Raw genomic sequence first — 25849 nt, forward strand, 5'->3', positions numbered from 1 at the left:
TCAAATTGTTCCTCTTTGCAGATGACATATCTTACATTTAGAAACACTGAAAAACTTCACCAAAGCAACTTTTAAAGCTGATATATTCAGTAAAGTCTCAAGATACAAAAATCAACACACAAAAATCAGTAGCATTTCTATACACAAATAATGAAACAACCAAAAAAGAAATCAAGAAGGTAATTCTATCTGCAATAGTTACCAAAAAAAGTAAAATAAATTTAACCAAGGAGGTGAGAGATCTCTAAAAGAAAAACTATAAAACACTGATGAAAGAAACTGAAGAGTACACAAACAAATGGAAAGACATTCCATGCTCGCGGACTGAAAAAATGAATATCATTGGCCAGGCACGGTGGCTCATGCCTGTAATCCCAGCACTTTGGGAGGCCGAGGCAGGTGGATCACAAGGTCAGGAGATCAAGACCATCCTGGCCAACACGGTGAAACCCTGTCTCTACTAAAAATAAAAAAAATTAGCTGGGCGTGGTGGCAGGCACCTGTAGTCCCAGCTACTCAGGAGGCTGAGGCAGGAGAATGGCATGAACCCGGGAGTTGGAGCTTGCAGTGAGCCGAGATCGCACCACTGCATTCCAGCCTGGGTGACAGAGCAAGACTCTGTCTCAAAAAAAAAAAAAAAAAAAAAAAGAGTATCATTAAGATGACCATACTGCCTAAAGCAATATACAGATTCAATGTAATTGCTATCAAAATACCAATGCCATTTTTCACAGAAATAGAAAAAACAATCCCAAAATTTGTATGAAACCAACAAGGAGCCCAAATAGCCAAAGCAATCCTGAGCAAAAAGAATAAAGCTGGAGGTATTACACTATCTGACTTCAAAATATATTACAAGGCTATGGTAACCAAAACAGCATGGTATTGGTGTAATAACAGACACATAGACCAATGGAACAGAATAGATACACAGAAATAAATCCACATATTTACAGCCAACTGATTTTTGATGAAGGCACCAAGAACATGGACTGGGGAGAAGGATAGTCTCTTTAATAAATGGTGCTGGGTAATAAAAAATGATAAAGGGGATATCACCACTGATCTCACAGAAATACAAACTACCATCAGAGAATACTATAAACACCTAGCTGGGCGCAGTGGCTCACGCCTGTAATCCCAGCACTTTGGGAGGCTGAGGCAGGCGAATCACAAGGTCAGGAGTTCGAGACCAGCCTGGCCAACATGGGGAAACCCCGTCTCTACTAAAAAAAAAAATACAAAAAATTAGCTGGGCGTAGTGGCGGGCGCCTGTAATCTCAGCTACTCAGGAGGCTGAGGCAGGAGAATAGCTTGAACCTGGGATGCAGAGGTTTCAGTGAGCTGAGATCACTCCACTGTACTCCAGCCTGGGCAACAGAGAGAGAGTCTTTCTCAAAAAAAAAAAAAAAGAGAGAGAGAGAGAGAGTACTATAAACACCTCTACAAAAATAAACTAGAAAATCTAGAAGAAATGGATAAATTCCTGGACACACACACCCTTCTAAGACTAAACCAGGAAGAAGTCGAATCCCAATAACAAGTTCTGAAATTGAGGCAATAATGGTAGTTGTCCATAGATGAGGTCTATTTTCTTATTTCCTGAGAACTTATTATGTTTATATTTAAAAGCAATAAAACTACCTTTAAAAAAAACTGTGATATAATACAAAGGTAATAGCATCCAATACCCCTGTGGTAGGCAGAATTTCTCAAGGACATTCCCATTCTAACCCCCAGAGCCTGTAACTCTTGTCACTTTATGTGGCAAAAGTGACTGCCAGATGTGATTAAGGATCCTGAGATGGAGAGATTACTCTGGATTACCTGGGTGGGCCCAAGGTAATCACAAGGGTCCCTATAAGTAGAACAGGGAAGAGGGAGGGCCAGAGTCAGTGTCATCAGAGTAATGTGGGTCCAAGCCAAGGAACGCAGGCAGTCTCCAGGTCTCCAGACACTGGAAAATGCAAGGAATGGATTCACTCTCAGAGCCTCCAAAAGGAGCACAGCCATGCTGACACCTTGAGTTTAGCCAGTGAGACCCTTGTCAGCCTTCTAACCTCCAGAAGGCAAGGGAATATATGGGTGTTGCTTTAACCCTGTATGTGATTTGTTATAGCAGCCCTAGGAGACTGCTGGTCCCTTTCTTCTATGTATGTGTTAATCTGTTCTGTCAACAAGCCTTTGCTGAGCTCTACTATATGCCAGCCACCATTCTGGGCCTGGGGAATAGCATGAACATTACATCCCCTGCCCCAGAGAAATGGACAGAGCAGTTGTCATCTATTTAAAAGAAACCAGGTGCGAAAGAAAGAAAGAAAGAAAGAGAGAGAAAGAGAGAAAGAAAGAAAGAAAGAAAGAAAGAAAGAAAGAAAGAAAGAGAAACAAACAAACAAAAGAAAGAAATCCACCAACCAGGTGCCCAACTTTGTTCTTAACAGATTTGCAGTATCCATTTGGAATTCATTCTATATCCTGTTCTGCTAAACCTTTAACATCACACTTTCAACAATCACTTATTCTTAAAAGAGCGACCCTACTTACAATTATGTGTATTCTAATTGGGCAATATGACAGACAAAGGCCTTAATTATGGCCCACAATTCACACCTTAGTATGTTATTATGGCTTTGCTACAAGTTGGCATTTATGAACATTACACCATGGTTCTGTTCTTATTGTTCTTGCAGGGCATTTGTGTGAGGTAAGGTGACAAACGATGGCAGTCCAACCACCAGAGCCTTTTATTTACCTGAGGAAAACATCTTTTGGTCACTGGAACCCAAACCATGGGGAGGGGCTTCCAGTAGGGATCAACTCTGTGCACAAGGAACTTAATTTGCTACTCTTGTAAATTATTGCACTAGTCATATAAAGGTAGGATGATCACACTCCTATTTTCAGATGAAAAGACTAAAGCACAAAGCAATCAAAGGCAGCAACTCAAGGAGCAAGAATTCATTTGCCATCTCTTTCACTTTCCATGTGGATCTTGTAGCAACGGCTCCAAGAGGAGCAGCCACATAAACTTCCAGGCTGGCTCATGATTGGGGCATGAGCAGCCTTTCTTTTGGTGTTTTTTGTTTGTTTGTTTGTTTGTATGCTTCTATTTGCTGCAGTGAAATCTGCCTGTATCACTGTACTGGGTTGAATAGTGTCCTCCCAAATTCATACCCAACCAAAACCTATGAATGTGATCTTATTTGGATGAATGGTCTTTGCAGATATAGTCAAGTTAAGCTGAAGCTATAATGGATAAAAGTGGGCCCTAATCCAACATGAGGTGTTCTTATAAGAAGACACAAACTTGGAAACAGACTCAGGAGAGAATTCCATGTGAAGATGGAGACACAGAGATTAGAGTGATGCAGCTGCAAGCTGAGGGATGCCAGGGACTGATGGCCACTACCAGCAGCAGGGAGAGACAAGATTCTTCTACTTAGAGCCTTCAGGGAGAGAATGGCCCTCCCAACACCTTGATCTCAGACTTCTAGCCTCCAGAGTTGGGAGACAATACATTTCTGTTGTTTTCAGCCACTCAGTTTGTGATACTTTGTTACAGCAGCCCTAGGAAAGCTGTACAAGCACACATTACGTAAGTATTCTGGAATAATCAAGAGTAAGGAGTAGAGTAGGTAAGTTAATCTGACAGGCTTCCTGGAAGCTAGGAGCTTGAGAGAAGGTTCTTAAAGGAGGAAGAACACAGCTTGGGAAGGAGGATGACAGGTAACAAATGACATCTTCATCTGACCAAACTAAAGATTCCCTCCCAGGCCAGAAGATAACAAGGCATCCACACGTGCACAAAGCACCGTGCATGACACTGCAGATGTGCAAACTTTATCGCAGCTGCTTAGCACGAGATACCTTTTCACATCTACCATGAAGGCATAAATTCAAAAGATGAATGGATTCGGGAAGCATGTGGAAATATGGAAGCCCATGGGCCCTACTGGTGGGAGTATGAACCAGCAGTCATCCTAGAAGCCACCTGGCAGCACTTGGGGTGTGCCCCATGATGTGATATTCTGCTCCTGGGCACATGGAGAAGGATGCTTGCTGCTGCACTGACTGTGGAACAGAGAACTGGAGACACCTTGGGTGTCACACCCTAGGACAATTGGAAGCAACAAAACAGATACAGCAACATGAAGAGATCTTGAAAACATAGTTCTGAGTGCAGACAGTAGGAAACAGATCAGCACAATATTATTCATAAAAAGCACACATGCACTCTACATATTTCACAAGGGTAGGTGCATATTTAATGACATATAAAGAACAGGTGCTTCACAACCATGTGAATGTACTTAATACCATGGAATTGTAGACTTAAAAACTGTTAAGATAGTAAATTTACCTGCCTGGGCAACATGAAACCCCATCCCTATAAAAAATATAAAAATTAGCTGGATATGGTGGTGCACACCTGTGGTCCCAGCTACTTGAAAAGAAGAGGCAGGAGAATTGCTTCAGCCCAGGAGGCAGAGGCCGCATTTGGTCAACATCATGCTACTGTACTTCTAGCCTGGGAGATGGAGCGAGACCCTGTCTCAAAAAAAAAAAAAAAAAAAAAAAAAAGTAAATTTTACATATGTGTATTTCACCACAGGAAAAAATTGGGAGGAAAAAAAGAGTGGTGCTTAATGAGGAGAGGGGGGGAAAGTATAGATGGAGGATAAAGGAGAATATAAACTAATACAAGCCAAAGTAAGGTCAGGCATGGTGGTACATGCCTATAATCCTAACACTTTGGGAGGCCCAGGAAGGAGGATCTCTTGAGGCCAAGAGTTTGAGACCAGCCTGGGCAACATAGTGAGATTCCATCTCTATAAAAATTTAAAAATTAGCCAGGCATGGTAGGGTGGGGTATGCCTGTAATTCTAGCTACTCGAGAGGCTCAGACAGGAGGACTGCTTGAGCCCAGGAGTTCAAGGCTGCAGTGAGCTATGATTGATTGACTGACAAATTAGATAGACTACATAGATGGATAAATAGATAGATAAATACATAATGTTTAAAATAAGAGAGGGGTCTTGCACACCTTCCATGGTGACCTGAGATGTGAGATGAACTCCACTTTCTGCATCAGACAGCCAACATGGTTAGACTAGGACGCCAAACAAGGCCTGGCCCATCACAGTGACTGTACGGGAGGCCTTCAGGAAGTGGTGACTCTCCCCATCCCCAGCAACAACACACTTTTCCATGGACCTACTTGGAAATGGAATCATTGAGTCACCTCAAACTCCATCACATGCAATAGCAACAGGAAAAAGAAGATGAAAACTATACTGAAGTTTGGGTAGTGGTATTTTTAAAAACCTAATTTAGGGGGCCAGGTGTAGTGGCTCACACCTGTCATCCCAACACTTTGGGAGGCCAAGATGGGAGGACTGCTTGAGCGCAGAAGTTCGAGACCAGCCTGGCCAATGTAGTGAAAACCCATCTCTACAATAAATACAAAAATTGGCTGGGTGTGGTAATGCACTCCTGTAGTCCGTGCTACTCTGGAGGCTGAAGTGGGACAATCGCTTAAGCCCAGGGGTGGTGGAGGCTGTGGTGAGTCGTGATTGTGCCACTGCACTCCAGCCTGGGTAACAGAGTGAGACCCTGTCTCAAAAAACAAAACAAAATAAAAAACCAATTTTAGGAATCCTTCAACTATCAGCCTGCAGAGAACCCAAAGACATGGGGAACTGTGCTCTTGGAATTCTTGACCATTCAGCCCAGCAATTCTCAGATGCAAAATGCCCAGGTAGGGGATGGGATCCTGGAACAATAACAAAAAAAAAAAAAACACATCAGGAAAAAACTAAGGAATTCTGAATAAAACATGGACTTTAATAACAATATATCAATACTGGTTTATTGATTGTGATAAATGTACTATACTAATTTGCAATGTCAATAATAAGAGAAGGATAAAGAGGTCAGACAATGGGTACAAAAAGGCTGGGTGCAGTGGCTCATGCCTGTAATCTCAATACTTTGGGAGGCCAAGGCAGAAGGATTGCTTGAGGACAGGAGTTCAAGAACAGCCTAAGCAAAATAACAAGACTCTGTCTCTATTAAAAAAAAAATTAAACTTTTAAATGGGTGCAAAAATATAGTTAGAAAGGTTAAGTTCTAGTATTATATAACACAGTAGAGTGACTCTAGTTAACAAGAATTTATTGTATATTTCAAAATAGCTAGATGAGAAGAATTATAATGTGCTCAACACAAAGAAATGATAAATGTATGAGGTGGTGGCTATTCTAATCACCTTGATTTGATCATTACACATGATATACATGTATCAGAGTATCACAGGTACCCCTACAATATGTACAATGATACATCAATTTTTATAAAGGTTTTTGAACAGGGGAAACTGGGTGTGTAGCACATGAGAACACTCTGCTATTTTCACAATTTTTCTATAAATCCAAAATGTTCTAAAATTTAAAAATCAAAAGAAAAAAAAAAAACAGGTAGCTCCTAGGACCTATTTCTTCCTACTCATTAGCCTGTTTTTTTTGTGTTCTGGTTTTTTAAATGTGCAAAAACACTTTCCTTATTACTGTATGTTTACTGAAGACATTCCTTTTTTACTTTTATTTTTTAATTGACAAATAATAGTTGTACATGGCTGGAGGTGGTTCACACCTGTAATTCCAGCACTTTGGGAGGATGGGGCAGGCAGATCTCTTGAGTACAGGAGTTCAAGACCAGCCCGGGCTACGTAGCAAAACCCTGTCTGTACCAAAAATACAAAAAGTAGCCAGGTGTGGTGGGATACGCCTGTAGTTTCAGCTACTTGGGAGGCTGAGGCAGGAGGATCACTTGAGCTTGGGAAGCAAAGGTTGTAGTGAGCTGAGATCTCCCCACTGCGCTCCAGCTTGGGCAACAGACTGAGACCTTGTCTCAAAATAATTAACTGTAGTACATATTCATGGGGCATATAGTGATGTGCTGATACATATAATAACATAATGTGGGCCGGGTGCGGTGGCTCACGCCTGTAATCCCAGCACTTTGGGAGGCCAAGACGGGTGGATCACCTGAGGTCAGGAGTTCGAGATCAGCCTGGCCAACATGGTGAAACCCTGTCTCTACTAAAACTACATGGCCGGGCACGGTGGATCACGTCTTTAATCCCAGCACTTTGGGAGGCCGAGATGGGCGGATCACAAGGTCAGGAGATCAAGACCATCCTGGCTAACACGGTGAAACCCCGTCTCTACTAAAAATACAAAAAATTAGCCGGGCATGGTGGCACATGCCTGTAATCCCAGCTACTCAGGAGGCTGAAGCAGAAGAATCGCTTAGCCTGGGAGGCAGAGGTTGCAGTGAGCCAAGATCTCTGCACTCCGGCCTGGGCGACAGAGTGAGACTCTTGTCGCACACATACACAAGAAACATATATTCTTAACTGTAGTCATCCTAACATAGTATAGAACACTAGACTTATTCTTCCTATGTAGCTGTAATTTTGTATCCTTTAACAAATCTCTTCCTAACTGCCCCCTTCCCCCTACCCTTCCCAGCCTCTAGTATCCTCGAATCCACTTTTTACTTCTATGAGATTAACTTTATTTAGCTTCCATATATGAGTGAGAACATGTGGTGTTTAACTTTCTGTTGCTATCAGCCTGGGTTTTAAGAGGACAGAGGCTCAGGGATGTAGGTGGTTTCCTGTGAAGACTCCAATCCTTTGAATAGAATCGATGGAAGCATACTTGTGATGGCCTCGTGGCAGAAGATGATTAAAACTGAGTTACACATATCAGAATCAATAAACAAAGATGACTATGATGCTGAATCAGATTTCTGTGATGTTCTCTTTTGCAATCTGCCAAATTCTCTGCTCTTCAATAGTTTCTCTCATGGTCAAGGCAAGTGAATGAGATTTTCCTGGATAATAAGTTTAGTATTTTCTGAAAATGAGCTTGTCCCGATGATGGTCCCTGTGAAATGCCTCTCCTTGTGAGTCTGTTCTCTCATCACTAGTAGGAATGTCTAGGTTCTGTATCCAGCCTAAGAACCTCCAAAGGAACCTCCTGGAAATCTCACCTTGTAAGTTCATTCTCAGCATCTAACTCCCATGTGCGCAGGGAGACCTGTACAAAGCATTGCCATCTGAGGAAATGGCACCACTGCTCCTCAAGCCAGAAACTTGGGCATCACCCATGACAACTCCTTCCCCTCATCACCCACATCCGGCCCATCAAGGAGGCCAGTCAATTCGACCTAACAAATCCCTCTTGCATCCAGTCATTTCCTTCAGGCCCACTGCCATCACCCTGGTCCCTCCACTAAGCACTTTGGACATACCTTACTCTCTAGTTCATTTCCACTTTGTTTCTATCTCATATTTGTATGCAATTCTAATGTTTTCTGTATATGTGTGATTGTGTCTTCTCCAGATTTCTTCTGGATCTTCCCAAGGTGCTCTACTGATCTGACAGAAAACACCCTTCAGAGTGCCCTGAGTGGCTGCCAGTCCACAGCTAGCCAGTCAGGAGAGGACAGCATGTGCTTGTGTCACTGTTGCCAGCCAAGGCGTCTGCTCAGGCCCTCTCCTTGCCTTCCTCAATAAAGAGCTATTTTACAACCTTTGTACTAAAGAGAGAAGAAAATAATCAGACTCCCTCTTTGAGAAGTGTTCTTTGAAAATGACTATCCATATAAGCAAGCAGTTTAAAAAAAAAAAAAACTCTTTCAAACATGTTTGTATCTTTGGCCTTTTGGAGGAAGATTGGGAGGGGAGACTGGGGAGGGAAGATGGGGAGGGAATAAATAGCTGATTGGCAAGGTTGTTCTCATCCCCACCGCTGGTGAGGCATTTGATTTCATAAGTATTAATCAGAATCACTCTTGATTATAGCAAAAACAACCTTTGCTATAATTTTAATGCAATTAACTAGAATATATGGTAATTCTGAGCAATCTTGCTCTTGAGATTAAAGAACAGCCTGCCAGGAAACATACGAATAAAGCTTTAAGATCAAAATTTGCATAATTAGGTTTCTTCTCTGCTCTGCCCACCCCAACCCCACCCTCTCTGGCTATGCTAAGTTCTGCTTAAAGGAGATGTTCAAAGTCAGCAAGCCTACTGCCTGGGCTTCCCTCCCAGGCTGGCATGTTCCTCTGTGAAAGCATGTTTATGTTCCATGCAACAGAGCTCTGATGGACTAACAGACAGCCAAAGACAGGCGGACGAATTACAGAGTGCACAGATTTTGAGCCATAATTCCAGAGGCTGGAGCAAACAAGTCGCAATGCCTTCATGGTACTAAACTGCCAGGAAGCAGTTTGTACAAAAATGAGCCGGGCATGGTGGCATGTGCCTGTAATCCCAGCTTCTCAGGAGGCTGAAGCAGAAGAATCTCTTAGCCAGTGAGGCAGAGGTTACAAATTTGTCATCCTGCTCCGTGGAGGTGTCATACTAATCAATGCATCAAACCCCAGAACTACAGGTTTCATATTCAATGTTTTAATGCCTGGTCACAAAGGATGTCCTCATCACATATTCCTCCCTCCTCCCAGGCTCAGGAACTGCTGCCACCAGAAAGGCTCCACCTCCTACACCCCTCCTTTAACAGGGGCTGTGACAGCCAGAGCCACTGTCTCACCCCACTGCACTGCACCCCCCATCCTAGCAGCCCCAGAATCCCTAACTCTCTTGGGAGAGCCCGCCTTGCTCCAGGAGGGAAGAAAAGGCAGCAAGCAGTTATTTTCCTGAATAAGGGACAAGCAGAACTGTGCACACACACTCCTGAGAACAGGGGGAATGCAAGGAGTGACAGGAGCACTCGCGCCCATCTGGCTCGCTGGCTGAGGGCTGAGCATCTACGGGAACTAGCGAAACAATCCCTATGCCTCCCACACACAAAAGGATTTTTAACATTTAAAATTGTGGGAAATGTCAATGGTCCCATTTCCTTTTAAATAACTTATTCTTGGATGTGTAGTAAGGCTTGGGCCAAAAGGTTAATATTCCTTTATCAGAAGGCTTAGAAGACACAGAAATCATTTTTGCTATTTGCTGCTTTGAAAATGCAGAAAGGAGGAAAATGACAAGACAGGGGAACAGTTGGTCCTTTTTTTGCGTTCAACTTCAAGCTGTAACCCCAAACCAGAGATTACTCACATAACTAAAAATAGGCTCTGACCTCTTGCTCAAGCACTCATATTTATATCCTCTATCTCTCAAAACCCCTGGAAAATATCAGAAAAGCAGCCTACAAGTGAATATATTCATGAAAGCACTAGAAACAGGAGGCAGGTAGGGAAGGCATCCACAGATTCAGACTGAAGGTTGATAAGATTGGAATGACAGAAAAATCAAAGCCAGAGGAGCTGAACACCAGCAAATATTGGACACGATGCAGAGGAACTGGAACTCATATACTGCTGGTAGGAGTAGAAAATGGTACAACCACTTTGGAAAATTCTAACTGTTTCTTAGAAAAAGTTAAACATATTCACACCCCATGAGTCAGCAATCTCACTCCTAGGTTCCATCCAAGAGAAATGAAAACATGTCCCCAAAAAGCCTTGGACATAAATATTCACAGCAGCTTGATTTGTAATAGCTCTAAAGTGAAAATAACCCAAGTGTCCATCAGTAGGAGAATAGATAATTCGTGGTTGCCCAGGGTTGTAAGGTGGGACAAATATGGAGTGACTGCTTAATAGATACAGGGTCTCTTTTTGCAGTGATGAAAGTGTTTCAGAGCTGGTGAGAGATGCACAGCCTTGTGAACGCACTAAATGCCATTGAATTGCACATTTTAAAATGGTCAATTGTATGGGATGTGAATTGTATCTCAATTTTTTTAAAGCCATAAAAAAAGAAAAGTCCATTTCAGGATCCTACGTTCACAGGGAAGGTAGCATAAAGATGATTCTAGTGAGACACTGCAGGGAATCGGGTTGGAGTCTACCATCTAAAACTGAGGCTGGTCTGCATAACAGGAAGGGAGAAGAGGAATGAGAAGGAGCCAAGCACCCAGAGCATGAGATGGGGAAGAGATGAGTCACATGCCTCGCTCACTATAAATACACCTGGCCTCCAACCAGGGCCTGAGCCTGACTACCCAAACATGAAACAGGATGTACCTTCCAGGGACCAGGGTGCCCTGCTTGAACACAAGTTCTGAACCTGCTGCTGTGATTCAAGTTTCTGCAAACTCAATCCTATTTCCAATGACCTAAGGAGCTTTCATTTCAAAGGAAATCCTGCAGGGAATGCTTTTCATATGATTATAGAACCAGGAAGTTAGCATGGGACCATTTAGTCACCATAAACCAAAGACCTACGGAGTACCAGGTACTAGAGGAGACAGAAAGATTAGAAAACCAGAGTTCTTGGCCTCGGTCTAGTGGCAGAGACATTTAAACAAATGGCGCTGTGAGAGCTTCACACATGAGGTGCTACCCGATGCCAGCAGCAGCGACTAGCTCTGCCTGCAGGCTTTTAGGGAGTAGGTAGCATTGGAGCTAGGCTCAGAGACATGAGCAGCCATTCTCTGGGAGCAGACGGAGATGGCCTTCAGGCAGAGGAAACCTCCCGAGTCAGGTCTTAGTGGTTTAGTAGCCCATCATTCTCAGAACAGGAAGATGCTAGTGAGGAAGAAGAAATTGGGAGAGTGGGAACAGAGTGTGTGGCAAGGAACGGCCCCAGGAAAAGAGGAAGGCAGGTGAGAAAGGCCAGTGGGAAGTGTTCAGAGGGGCTGCAGGAGTGAGAGGGTTGTGAAATGACCTACATGTGTCCCCTAGCATACAGGCTAGAAGGATGGCGCCATCCACCAAATGGGGGCGGGGGGCAGGGGGAGTATCGCAGGAGAGGGAGCCTTCAGGGGAAATGCCACACCCAGGTTTGCGCCTGGCAGGCTTGAGGCCTCATTCTTTTGACTCCTCTACTGGCTTTGACGTCACTGGGCAACCTTCCTTGAAACACTTTGTCCTGAATGTCCTGAACCTCTGCAACATTTTCCTCCTCTGAATCTTGTCCTATCTCACTCATCGTTCCTACTTGGTGGCCTTCACTGATCTGGCTCTGTCTAGCTCTTCAATTTCGGTGTTCCCCAGAAAGACAGAAATCTTTCATGTTCCCCCATCCTCCCAGAGTGATTCCACCTGTTCCTATGATTTTAGTTTTTATTTTAGCTCCCCTCCACAAACTAGGTCCCCACACTCAGAGTGGCTCCCAAGCTCTGAACTCAGGCCTTCCTGCCAGGCATCTCTCTCTATCTGATCAATTACCTTGAGATCTGTTTAAATACTTCAGTGTTTACTGCCACCTCTTTCCTCCCTTGGCCTCCCCTTTTCTGAGTACAACCCTCTTGCTTGGCTGTGTTATACTATTAAGTAGATGTCTCCAGGAGGGTTGCTGAGTGACATGTAATTCCTAAAGCATTACATTATTTAATTGAAATTTTTATTGAGATAATTACAGATTCACAGACAGGTATAAGAAATAATACAAAGAGATCCCTTGTACACTTAGCTCAGTTTACTTTACCCAAATATCACACTATGCAAAATTATAGTACACTATCACAATCAAGATGCTGACATTGATATAACCACACATCTTCTTCAGAATTTCCCCAGTTTTACTTGCACTCATTTGTGTGTGTTCATTAAGTTCTATACAACTTTATCACATGAGTGAGTCATGTAACCACCACCACAGTCAAGATAAAGAACAGTTTAATCCCCACAAGGATCCCCTGTACTGCCCTTTTATAAGAGTACCTACCTCTCTCCCACCTCCTCTTTCCCCCACACCTGTCCCTAACCCTTGACAACCACTACTCTGTTCTCCGTCTCTATAATAGTGTTACTCCAAGAATGTCACATTAGAATCATGCAGTACGTGTTTGATATGGTTTAGCTGTGTCCCCACCCAAATATCATCTTGAATTCCCATGTGATGTGGGAGGGACCCGGTGGGGGGTAACTGAATCATTGGGGCAGGTCTTTTCTGTGCTGTTCTCATGATGGTGAATAAGTCTCACAAGATCTGACAGTTTTATGAGAAAGAATTTCCCTGCACAAACTCTCTCTTTGCCTGCCACCATCCATGTAAGATGTGACTTGCTCCTCCTTGCCTTCTGCCATGATTGTGAGGCCTCCCCAGCCACGTGGAACTATAAGTCCATTAAACCTTTCTTTTGTAAATTGCCCAGTCTCAGGTATGTCTTTATCAGCAGCATGAAAACAGACTAATACAGAATTCTTCTAAGACTGCCTTTGTTCATGTGGCATGATGCATTTGAGATCCATCCAGGTTGTTGTGGTGTCAATAGTTTGTTCTTTTTTATTACTGAGTTGTATTCCATGGTATGAGACATGTGGGCTGATTCCAGTGTTTGGCAATTAGGAATAAAGCTGTTATGAACATGTGTGTACAGGAAGCCTTACATTTTTCAGAATGCTTTTGTGTTGCCTCTCCATGAGAATGACAACTTAGATCACACATTTTTGCCCTCTAAGTTAGTAGAGGCATTATCTGAATTTCTTCTGGCATCAAATATTGTCATGAAGAAGGGTGAAGTGAACCTGAGTTCTTTTCTTCTAATAGGTGACTTGCTCCTTCTGCCTAGTTTCTTTTAAAAATGTTCACCAAAAGAGATCACCTCACTAATCTAATCAAGGAAAAAAAGGGCTGACATAAATTAGCAATGAGAAAATAGTAACTACTAATACAAAACAAATCAAAATAATGGTAAGACAAAGCTTTATACAGCTCCATTCTCATGAATGGGAAAAATATAGCTTTATTCATTGATTACCTCTTTCATTCATTTGACAAATATCTACAAACACCTAGCATGTGCCTTATCCTGTTCTAGGTCCTGGGAATACAACAGTGAACAAAACAGATGTTTTAAATCCTGCCTTTATGGAACTTATATTCAACTAGATGAAATGGTTATCATCACAGAAATATATACATTTTCAAAATTTAGTCAGGAAGAAAGACAAAAATCTAAACAGAGAAAATGCCACGGGGAAGAACAGGAAAGTTGTCTTTGAATTACCCCTCTAAAAGAATCAACCTAGGCTCAGTCCACAAAAGAATTATGCTAGTCCTCGAAAGACAGACAGATCATTTCTCTCCTGTTCCAATTTTCCAGAGCAGAGAAATAAGAAAAACTGCCCATTTCTTTTAGTAACAGCTGGAAAAGGTGGTACAGAAAAACTATACTACAGTCTAATCTCACTTTTAAATACTGATATAAAAATCATATCTAGGTCAGGCATGGTGGCTCATGACTATATTCCCGGTACTTTGGGAGGCCAATGCAGGAGGATTGCTTGAGCCCAGGTGATCAAAACCAGCCTGGACAACATAGCAAGACCCTGTCTCTAAAAAAAAAAAAAAAAAAAAAAAAAAAAAAAAAAAAAAAAAAGTCATAAATATACAGAAAAACTATTGATAGAATTTACTACATTAACAGGTTAAATAGAAGCAGACAGACCTTGGGAGACACCAAAAGACCACTTGATAAAATTTGGCATCCAATTCTGATTTTTTAAAAAGACAAATCCTTAGTAAAAATAGGAGTCAGGATTTATCCTTAATGTGATAAAAATACATATCAAAAACCAAAGTCAAGAACAAGCAAAGAGACTATTAGCACCACTATTATTTAATAGCCAGTAGAATCAAATAAGAGAACCAGATAAGAGATTATAAAGGGAAAAATATTGGAAGAGGCAAAGTCATCACTATTTGCAGATAATATGGTTATATACCTGGAAATGCCAACAGAATCAAGAGCAAAACTAGGAAAGGCCAGGCATGGTGGCTCATACCTATAATCCCAGCACTTATAAAGACGGAGGCAAGAGGATCACTTGAGGCCAGGAGTTTAAGACCAGCCTGGGCATAACAAGAGCCCGTTTCTACATAAAATTTAAAAATTAGCCAAGTGTGGTGGCATGTGCCTGTAATCCCAGCTACTCAGGAGGCTACGGCAGGAGAACTGCTTGAGGCCAGGAGTTTGAGGCTGCAGTGAGCTGTGATCGCACCACTGCATTCCAGCCTGGGCAACAGTGAGTCCATGTCTCAAAAAAAGAAAACAACACTAAAAATATACAAAACACTAAAACTAGGAGAAATAAAAATAAAATGATTGTTAGGTAAAGTGGCTAACCAAGAATGCTAGGCACTCCAGCCTGGGCAACAGAGTAAGACCTTATCTCAAACACATACACACACACACACACACACACCAGCAGCTTTCTCGGACACCAACAATCATCACTTAGAAAACATAGTAGGGGGCCAGGCGTAGTGGCTCATACTTGTAATCCCAGCACTTTGGGAGGCCAAGGCGGGCGGATCACCTGAGGTCAGGAGTTCAAGACCAGCCTGGCCAACATGGTGAAACCCCGTCTCTACTAAAAATACAAAAATTAGCCGGGCATGGTGGCATGTGCCTGTAATCCCAGCTACTCAGGAGGCTGAGACAGGATAATCACTTGAACCAGGGAGGCAGAGGTTGCAGTGAGCCAAGACCATACCACTGCACTCCAGCCTGGGCAACAAGGGCAAAACTCTGTCTAAAAAAAAGGGGGGGGAAAGAAAACATCGTGGGGGAAAAATGTCCCATTCACAACAGGAATATATACTATAGAGCACTTGAGAATAAGTCTAACAAGCAATATGAAAAATAAACTTGAAAAAAGTCATAAAACACAAAGACAACAGAACTAAATAGAGAGAGACCTTGAATTTGAATAGGAAAACTTAATACTATGAAAGAAAGAAAAGAAAAGAAAGAAAGAAAGGAAGGAAGGAAGGAAGGAAGGAAAGGAAAGAAAGAAAAAAGAAAGAAAGAAAGAAAGAGAAGGGGAAAAAAAAAGGAAAAAAAGGTTGATTTTCCTAAGACTCTCACCTAGTCAATGCAACTCCAATCAAAATCCCAATGGACTTTTTTTAAAAACTTGACTCTAAAGTATATATGTGAATAAAATGCATGGGAAAATAAATTTCAAAACAAGAGTAATTTTTTAAAGGCCTGCCCCTATCAGATTCTAAAATTTCTGCAATTTATTAATCAAAGCAACATTTAAATACATTTTTTAAATTGCAGTACACTTATGACCCAGCAACGTCATTGACTGTTTACATACAATGCTTGACTCCAATGTCAATTCAAAGGTCATTGGGGTCCATCATTTGGATATCACTAATGTAGACATTTCCTGCTACCAACTCTAAATAAGCAGTTCTATGCCACACTGCTACCATTGCCTGCTCTCTACCAAGCTAATTCAAGGACTTTCTTATATACATCCTCCCAAATAACAACTCTACAGCAAGGAGTGAGGTCACCCCTTCCTTCCAATTCCACTCCTCAGAGAGGTCACTGGTATCAATGATTTGGGATCTGCTACTTCAATAATCAACCTAAAAAATACAGGTACCCTGGTGGCCTTAGAGAAACCTTTCAGTAGACAAGAGGGGCAGATGACAGAAGTCACACTCCAGTGTGACTGAGAATCGAAGGCAGATGAGGTAGAAAGGCAGGGAGTGGACACCTGAAGGAGAAAGGAGATAAGATACTAGCTTATTAAAAGGGAGGCAGAGGAAAGAGAGATGTTGCAGGATGAAGGAAAACTATAGCTTTTTAGGTGAGTGGAAAGAATTAAGAAAAGGGAGAAGGTGGCAATTGAAAACATAGAGCAGAAGTGTTGAATTTTATCAATAAGGTCCCCGCCCTCAAGTAGGAAGATGAGAATGGTAAGATGCATTTATAAAGGAATGATATACCATAAAGCATCTGGCAACAGATAAGTCTAACAAGAAACATGAAGGACTCACTGTGATTCAGGGTAGGGCCAGGGCCTCCTGGTTCCCGGTTTAGTGCCCTTTGCCTTAAACGGAATTTTACTCCAGAACACATGATCTAATGAGCACATAAAAGGATGCCCAAGCCAGGTGTGGTGGCTCACACTTGTAATCCCAGCACTTTGGGAGGCCAAGGCAGAAGGATCAATTGAGCCCAGGAGTTCCAAGACCAGCCTGGGCAACATGGCGAAACCCTGTCTCTACAAAAACTAAAAAAAAAAAAGCTGGGCATGGTGGTACACACCTGTAGCCCCAGCTACTCAGGAGGCTAAGGTGGGAAGATTGGTTGAGCCTGGGAGGTGGAGGCTGCAGTGAGCCTTGATGGTGCCACTGCACTCCAGCCTGGGTGACAGAGCAACACCCTGTCTCCAAAAAAAAAAAAAAAAAAGACACCCAACTTCATTAGTCACTAGGGAAATGCAAATCAAACCCAAACCCATCATGAGTTACCACTTCACACCTACCAGGATGACTAAAATAAAAATGAAACAGAAAATAACAAGTGTTGGCAAGGACATAGAGAAACTGGAACCTTCCTACACTCCTGGTGGGATTGTAAAATGACACAGCAACTTTGTAAAATAGTCTGACGGTCCCTTACAAAGTTAAACATAGCATTACCATATGACTTCACAACTCCACCCAAGAGAATTAAAAACCTAAGTCCACACAAACACCTGTACATAACTGTTCACAGCAGCACTATTCATAGCAGCTGCAAAGTAGAAACAACCTGAATGTCCATCAGCTGGGGAACAGATAAACACCATGTGGTCTACCCATAAAATGGAATACTATTTGACCATAAAAAGGAATGAATATCTGATCCATGCTACAACGTGGATGGACCTTGACAATATCATGCTAAGTAAAAGAAGCCAGACACAAAAGGCCAGATATTATATCATTCCATTTATATGAATGCCCAGAACAGGGAAATCCATAGAGGCTGAAAGCAGATTAGTAGCTGCTGAGGGCCAGGGGGAAGGTGGGGAATGGGAGGGGCTGGTAAGGGGTTTCTTTTTAGGGTAATAAAATGTTCTAAAATTAGATAATGAGAGTGATGGTTGCACAGCTTTGAATATACTAGAAACCACCGGGCTGTGTATTTTAACAGGTAAATCATATGGTGTGTGAAAGAAAATGGAACTGTTTTAACATGTGGGAGGAGAAAGGAAATTAATCCTCTACACAAAAAAGCCTTCTGTAGTTTAGAGGCAGTGGATATAAAGGACGCATCTGTGACTTGGGGCAAGTCTCTTTGTGACTTTCTACCACTATTTTCTCTTATAGGGAGAAGATTGGGGCCTTCCAAGAAACCCACCCTCACTCTAGTTACCTCTCTGAATTTCCCGTCTCCTAGGTTCTGTCATGGTTGTTCTTAGAATCTTGTCAGTACTTCAATGCTTGAGGGCTGCAGTCACCTGGCTGTTGACCTGCTTCCTGAGGCTGTCCTCTCCTGACTTCCAGTACCCTCCCTCCTAGCGATAGGGAGCTAGAGCGAGTGAGAGGGAGCTGCCTGGCTGTGGCTGGGTTCTCTCTCCACCCCGAGTCATCCTGCTCTTGGTCCCTTGACCTCCTTCCTCCTCTCCAGTGTCCTTCATGCTCTCATTTCACTTCATCCCACACTGGACAAGAAACTGCCCTGCCTTGGAAATCCCACTCTGTGGCCTTGGCTCTATCTTCCCAATCGTGGCCCAACCTATACCCCAGCAGGCCTGCAGAGCCTGCCAGGACACCCTCAGCAATCCTTTCTGGTCCTCCTCGAACCTTCAATGGGCTCTACCTCCTTTGCCACCTGGCACAGTCCCAGCTAGGTCATCGCAGAGATTGTAGCCAGAGCCAGCAATACCTGTCACAATGCTCTGCCCCTGCCCTGCCAATCCTCAACTTTGAAAAGAGAATCCACTCCCCCAACCCCACTGGACCAGGAGCTCCTTGAAACAGCCAGTGCCTGCATCACCATTGGTCCAGCACCAAGCAAGATGCCTGGTGCATACACAGCACTCAATTAACAGTTCTTGGAGGGAACTGACCAGGAATGGTGATCTTGCCACCAGCAGCCTTGCTGTATTCTGGGGTGGGGCCACATTGCAGGAGAAAGTCTTGTATCACTGTCCTGATTAGCACCAGCACAGGTGCCAGCTCAGGGTGTTTGAGGCAAGCCAGGCCCTTGGGGTACCCTGGCAATCCACATTTCCTTAATTGGCTCCCCTTGTCCCTGACAGTACTCTTTCCAATCTTTTTTTTTTTTTTTTTTTGAGACGGCGTCTCGCTCTGTCACCCAGGCTGGAGTGCAATGGCGTGATCTCAGCTCACTGTAACCTCCGCCTCCCAGGTTCAAGCGATTCTCCTGCCTCAGCCTCCCGAGTAGCTGGGACTACAGGTGCCCGCCACCATGCCCAGCTAATTTTTATACTTTTAATAGAGACCAGGTTTCACCATGTTGGCCAGGATGGTCTTGATCTCTTGACCTTGTGATCCGCCCGCCTCGGCTTCCCAAAGCGCTGAGATTACAGGCGTGAGCCACCGCACCCGGCCTACTCTTTCCAATCTTAACTCTCTACCTGGCTCCTCATATACTCAGCACAAGACCTTGTCTCCTCCTCTAGGGAAAAGACCAAGGCCATTAGGCAGGATGGCTCCATGTGCCCTTCAGCTATCCCATGTGTACGTGTAATAAGAGTGACAAGAGTTAACATTGACTGAGCACTAAGGTTTAGACCCTCTCTCTCCTGCCTCTCCCTCCCACCCTGTAACTAGAAATAATGTTCATCCAAATATTATGCACAAAGATATTTAATGAAATGTCATTTATAACAGCAAAGACCTAGAGTCAACCTAAATATTCATCAAAAATTATATTCAGGCTGGATGCAGTGGCTCACCCCTGTAATCCCAGCACTTTGGGAGGCCGAGGCAGGCTGATCACTTGAGGTCAGGAGTTCGAGACCAGCCTGGCCAACATGGTGAAACCCTGTCTCTATTAAAAATACTAAAAATTCGCCAGAAATCACTTGAACCCGGGAGGCGGAAGTTGCAGTCAGCCAAGACTATGGCACTGCACTCCAGCCTGGGCAACAGAGCCAGACTCCATCTCAAAAAATAAAAAAAAATTATATTCAAAACATGTTTTAACTATAATACATAAGATACTCACAATATAAGGTTATATAAGCAAAATAAAGATATATCAATTTGTGTTTCTAGTAATGGCAAAATAGCTTATTTGGACCAATCTTCCCATTACAAACAACTAAAGTGGTTGATTCTAAAATATCATTTTAAAACGTTTAGAAGTGTTGAAGAACTGACAAGTTGGTAAAAAAAACAACCATGACAGGCCGGGCATGGTGGCTCACGCCTGTAATCCTAGCACTTTGGGAGGCCGAGGCAGGCGGATCACCTGAGGTTGGGAGTTCGAGACCAGCCTGACCAACATGGAGAAACCCCATCTCTACTAAAAATACAAAATTAGCTGGGCGTGGTGGTGCATGCCTGTAATCCCAGCTACTCGGGAGGCTAAGGCAGGAGAATCGCTTGAAGCCGGGAGGCGGAGGTTGCAGTGAGCCAAGATCACGCCATTGCACTCCAGCCTGGGCAACAAGAGCAAAACTCCATCTCAAAAACGAAAACAAAAACAAAACAAACAAACAAAAAAAACATGACAACCCCTAAAAGACAGTAGAAAATCCAGGGAGGTAGGAGTCCATGCACATGCAGCCACAGGCTCTGAGGTCATCTGCCAATCTGGACAAATTTCGACTTTGGTTTTGACAATCTTCCAAGGCAGGCAAAGGGTACTGAAGAGCAGGCCCATGACCATTAAAGGAATGTAACAGAAAATTCTTCTCATATTAAGCTGGGACCCCAACGTGTTACACCCTTGGGGCAAGGGCGACTCAGAAACAAATATGCCCCTCCCAAATTCCACCCCCAGAGGACTGCAAGAAAGGCTGCCTTGATGATGGCAAAACAAAGCGAAAATGGTAGAAACTTTGTTTAAGGTAGTCCCAGACTAATCACACAAGGCACCTGACAAAAACCAAACATAAACTCTTCTCTAGAAGAAGGCAAATTTACCCTAGACTTCGAAGATTCCCCAGATATATATTTCAATTACAATAAGCAGTACATAGCCAAAATAAATAAATAAATAAATAAACCATCAAGCACACGAGGAAATAAAGAATCATGAGTGAGTATCAGTAGAAAAAGAATAAACAGGAAAATGAGCCAAAGACAACCAGGCAATTCATAAAAGAGGAAACCAAACTGGAAGATAAACATAGGAAAACATGTTCAACCTCATTAGTAACCAGAAAGATGCAAATGAAACCATTACAATAATATAAAAAGCCCCAGTAGGCTAAATATCATAGTCAAGTCTGACAATACCAAGCGTTGGTGAGGCTGGCACAACAGCAACTTTTTTACACTGCTGGTAGGAATATAAATTGGTACAACCATTTTGGAAGACAGTTTAGTACCACCTCATGAAACTCAAGTTCCAAATACTGCATAACTCAGGAAATTCACTTCTAGGTATAACCCTAGAGAAGCAATGTTCAAACTTTTTGGCCTGAAAGATTTTAAATATACTCAAAATTATTGAGGATCTCAAAGAGCTTTTATTTATATCAGTGACTGCTACTGATATTTATCATATTAGAAATTAAAACAGGCATTTTTAAACCATAAGACACAAGCACACACTCCACTAGCCATCAGGGTAATGATACTGCATGTCACATAGCCTCTAAAAAATGCCACTGCATACTCATGAGAGGAGAATGGAAAAGGCAGTTAACATCCTAGTATTAAATATAAGTAGTTGGGCTGGGCACAGTGTCTCACACCTGTAATCCCCGCAGTTTGGGAAGCTGAGGTGGGTGGATTGCTTGAGCTTGGAGTTCAAGACTAGCCTGGGTAACATGGTGTAACCCCATCTCTACCAAAAATACAAAAAATTAGCCAGGCATGCTGGCATGCACCTGTGGTCCCAGCGACTGGGGAGGCTGAGGGGGGAGGATCAATCGCTTAAGCCCAGGAGGTGGAGGTTGCAGTGAGCTGAGAATGTACCACTGCACTCCAGCCTGGGCAGCAGAGTGAGACTCCATCTCAATCAACCAATTAATCAATCAATAAATGTAGGTGGACCTCGTAGACCCCCTGAAGAAGTCTCATAGGCCCCCACAAGGGTCCTCAGAGCACAGTGTGAGAACATCTGCCCTAGAGAAACTTTTGCACATCTGCCTAAGAATGCTCCTGGCAGTACTACTTAAAATGGCCCCAAACTGGAAATTATCCAAATGTTCATTAATAAGAGAATGGATTAAAAAACAACTTGTGATATAGTCAAACAGTGGAATAACATATAGCAACGAAAACAAATGAACTACAGCGACACACAACAGATCGACAATAATGTTGGGGGAAAGACAAAACAGATTACACATGGTGTAATCCCATTTCTACAAGGTTAGAAGACAGGTAAAACAAAACTATATGATTTATGGCTGCATACATAGGTGGCAGAGTATAAAGTAAAGGCAGAAAATGACCGCACAAAAGTCGGTAGTGGCTACCTCTACAGGGAGGGAGGGGGCTGTGACTGGGAGGGGCACACAGGGGTCTGTACAAGTGTTGTCAACATTCTATTTCTCAACCTGGTCGGTGGTGACACAGGTTTTCATTTTATACATTTTTGTTAAACTGTACATATATGGCTGAGACAGGAATATTGCTTGAGGCCAGGAATTTAGACAAGCCTGGGAAACACAGTGAGACTCCACTTCTACAGAAAAAAAAACAAAACTGTACATATAGGCTTTTCATGTTTTTCTATATCTGTTATATTTCACAATACGGGTGAAAACTATATACAGTTTGATGCCAATAATGTGAAATACATATTTCAGCATAGAAAAAATTATTGGCATACTGTATTCTAACATGCTAACAGTGCTTATCCCTAGGTAACGAGGTTTGTGTTTTCTCTACACTTCTCCACATTTCCCATGTTTACTACAAAGAGTACGTATTACTCTTGTAATTGTGTACACATTTGGTATGTCAGACTTTATTACAATTTTTAGTCTATCGGAGGGTATGAAATGTTATCTTATTATAGTTTAATTTGCATCTCTCCGATTACTAATGAGGCTGATCATCTTTTTATATGTTTATTGTCCAATTTGATTTCTACCTATATGAATTGCCTGGTCAAATTTTTGGCTCATTTTGCTGTTTATTCTTTTTCACTGGTTCGCAGAAAATCATTAAATGCATTAAAAAAGACAAGGTCGCCATCTAAAATGGAAACTAATAAGGGTGAACATGAAAGAGATGAGACGAGCCATCTGTGGAAATCTATGCCGAAAATAACTAACTACACAGATTGGTCATGCATATGGTCTCACTAGGGTGACCTGAAAGCTCATCAAGGAGTCTAAGGTATGTTCCTGGAGTTGCCTGAGCTTAGAACTTGCCCTGCAGAGAAGAAAGAAAAAAATAGAACTGTCTGAGCTGATACCAATGCACAAGACTGGCTGAGACCTGATTATTCCAACATGTCTGTCCTGGGCAATGTGACCATAGCAGAAAACTTTAGTGACTCATGAACAATACTGAAAACAGAGCGATATTACAAAGAATATATAGTCATGTGGCCATATAGCAATATATTTCAGCCAAATGATGGGCTGCATATACGATGGTGGTCCCATAAGATTACAATTGGAACCCCAGTTATTCTTATCGCTTAGTGACATGGTAGCCATCATAACATGTTAGCACAACACATTAGCTTTTCTATGTTTAGATGCATGAATGCTTGCCTTTGTATTACAACTGCCTACAGTATTCAGTACAGTCACATTGCTGTACAGGTTTGTAGCCTAGGGGCATGTAGTAGGCTATACCATCTATGCTTATATAAGTACACTCCATGACGTTCACATAGTGAGATCACATGACATTTCTCAGAACATCTCTCCATTGTTAAGCAAGGCACGGCTGTATCTGTCTTTACAGTCGTGGTTCTCAACAAGGGGTGATTCGCCACCCCCCACCCCCTAGGGGACACTGGGCAATGTCTGGAGTTATTTTTGGTTGACAAGACTAGGGAGGGGTATACTACCCGAATCTAGTGGGCAGAAGCCAAGGATGCTGCTGAACATCCTCCAACACACAGGACACCCACCCACCTTATCCCTTGCAGAAAAGTTATCTGGTCCAAAGGTCAACAGTGCCATGGTTGAGAAACTCTGCTCAATAGTCTTTATCTAGGAGAATGCTCAGGCCAGGCGCCGTGGCTCACGCTTGTAATCTCAACACTTTGAGAGGCTGAGGCGGGAGGATCACTTGAGCCCAGGAATTTGAGATTCTGTCTCTACAAATAAATAAAAAAATTAGCTGGGCATGGTATCACATGTTTGTGGTCCCAGCTATCTGGGAGGCTGAGGTGGGAGGATCCCCTGAGCCCAGGGCTTGAGGCAGCATTGAGCCATGATGGTGCCACCACACCCTAACTTAGGTGACAGAGTGAGACCCTGTCTTAAAAAAAAAAAAAAAAGGCCGGGTGTGGTGGCTCACGCCTGTGATCCCAGCACTTTGGGAGGCCAAGGTGGGTGGATCAACTGAGGTCAGGAGTTGGAGATCAGCCTGGCCAATATGGTGAAACCGTGTCTCTACTATTAATACAAAAATTAGCCAGGTGTGGTGGCGCATGCCTGTAATCGCAGCTACTCAGGAGGCTGAGGCAGGAGAATCGCTTGAGCCTGGGAGGCGGAGGTTGCAGTGAGCTGAGAGTGCGCCACTGCACTTCAGCCTGGGCGACAAGAGCGAAACTTGGTTCCCCAAAAAAATAAATAAATAAATAAATAAAATAAATAAATAAAGCTCAACCCTCAGGGACTCTTCTTTGAGGTGAAGAAGGGCAAATCCCCAGGCTGCCCCACCTTGTGGGTTAATCCAAACTCCTTGAGACCCACACTCAGCAAGCTCCTCCAAGGCTACACAGTAGGCACTGTGCTGTCAGAAGGAGGCCTCCCTCATGGAGAAAGCCTGTACAAATAAGATCACTTGGAGCCCACAGAACATCAGTGCTGAAGGGCTCTCAGAATCAGCTGATCCATCCCCTGCTGAGAGAGAGAACCCGACCGCTGACAATAGCAGCATGGCATCACAGGAAGGAACAGAAAATGAAGAGACACACACGGAGCTAGGCTACTAACTGGACACTAACAAATATACCTCATGGTGATTATTTCATAAAGAACTAGAGAGGTGAGAGAAGTTGCTATCACAATAGAGCTAAAAGTAGTTACTCCCAACTAGGAGAACTGGGATATGCTCCAGGGAGGAAGCAATATTTCAGCAGGACCCAGAAATCTGAGATTTGTGTGGCAGTTTTAAATGATGGCTAAGAATTCTTTGACACTCTTCCCTTAAGAGGTAGGATATATGTTCTCACTTTGAATCTAGACTACCCTCAACTGACTCATAACCTATAGAATTCAATGAAAGTCACACTGGTGACTTCTGAGGCCAAGTCATAAAAGATCATGATCTAGGCATATATTCCAAAGAATTGAAAACAGTTGTTCAAACAAAGACTTGTGCACAAATGTCCACAGCAGCACTACTCACAATAGCCAAAGGGTGGAAACAACCCAAATGTCTATCAGCTGATGGCTGGACAAGCAAAACACGGTCTATCCATACAATAGAATACTATTCAACCATAAGAAGAAATGGAGTACTGATCCACGCTACAACAGGCAGGAACCCAGAAAATATCATGCTAAGTGAAATAAGCCAGTCACAAAAGAACAAATACTATCTGATTTCGTTGCTATGAAATGTCCAGAATGGGCAAATCCAGATAGGAAGCAGATGAGCGGGTGCCAGGGGTTAGGGGAGGGGGAATGGTGATGATCACACAAAAAAATGTATTTAATGCCACTGAACTATGTGCTTTAAAATGGT

At 42.9% G+C, this 25849-nt stretch overlaps 1 protein-coding gene across 12 annotated transcripts in view; it reads right to left on the bottom strand.

Moving 5' to 3' along the window:
* The window catches only part of CD99L2 (CD99 molecule like 2), a 126451-nt gene that overhangs the window by 92488 nt on the left and 8114 nt on the right, over positions 1 to 25849 (bottom strand). The window contains exon 1 of one of the 12 annotated variants that reach the window (XM_063635325.1): positions 16832 to 18853. The exons of 9 other annotated variants lie outside the window; for them this stretch is intronic. In XM_063635325.1, the coding sequence (XP_063491395.1) occupies positions 16832 to 16913 (82 nt within the window). In that variant the 5' untranslated portion in view covers positions 16914 to 18853. Of the gene's footprint in view, positions 1 to 16831; positions 18854 to 25849 lie in introns of those variants that run through there. 2 more of the 12 variants (XM_063635324.1, XM_063635327.1) reach the window with 2 other exon arrangements.

Source organism: Symphalangus syndactylus, chromosome X, assembly GCF_028878055.3.
Source record: "Symphalangus syndactylus isolate Jambi chromosome X, NHGRI_mSymSyn1-v2.1_pri, whole genome shotgun sequence".
Classification (NCBI taxonomy): Eukaryota; Metazoa; Chordata; class Mammalia; order Primates; family Hylobatidae; genus Symphalangus; species Symphalangus syndactylus.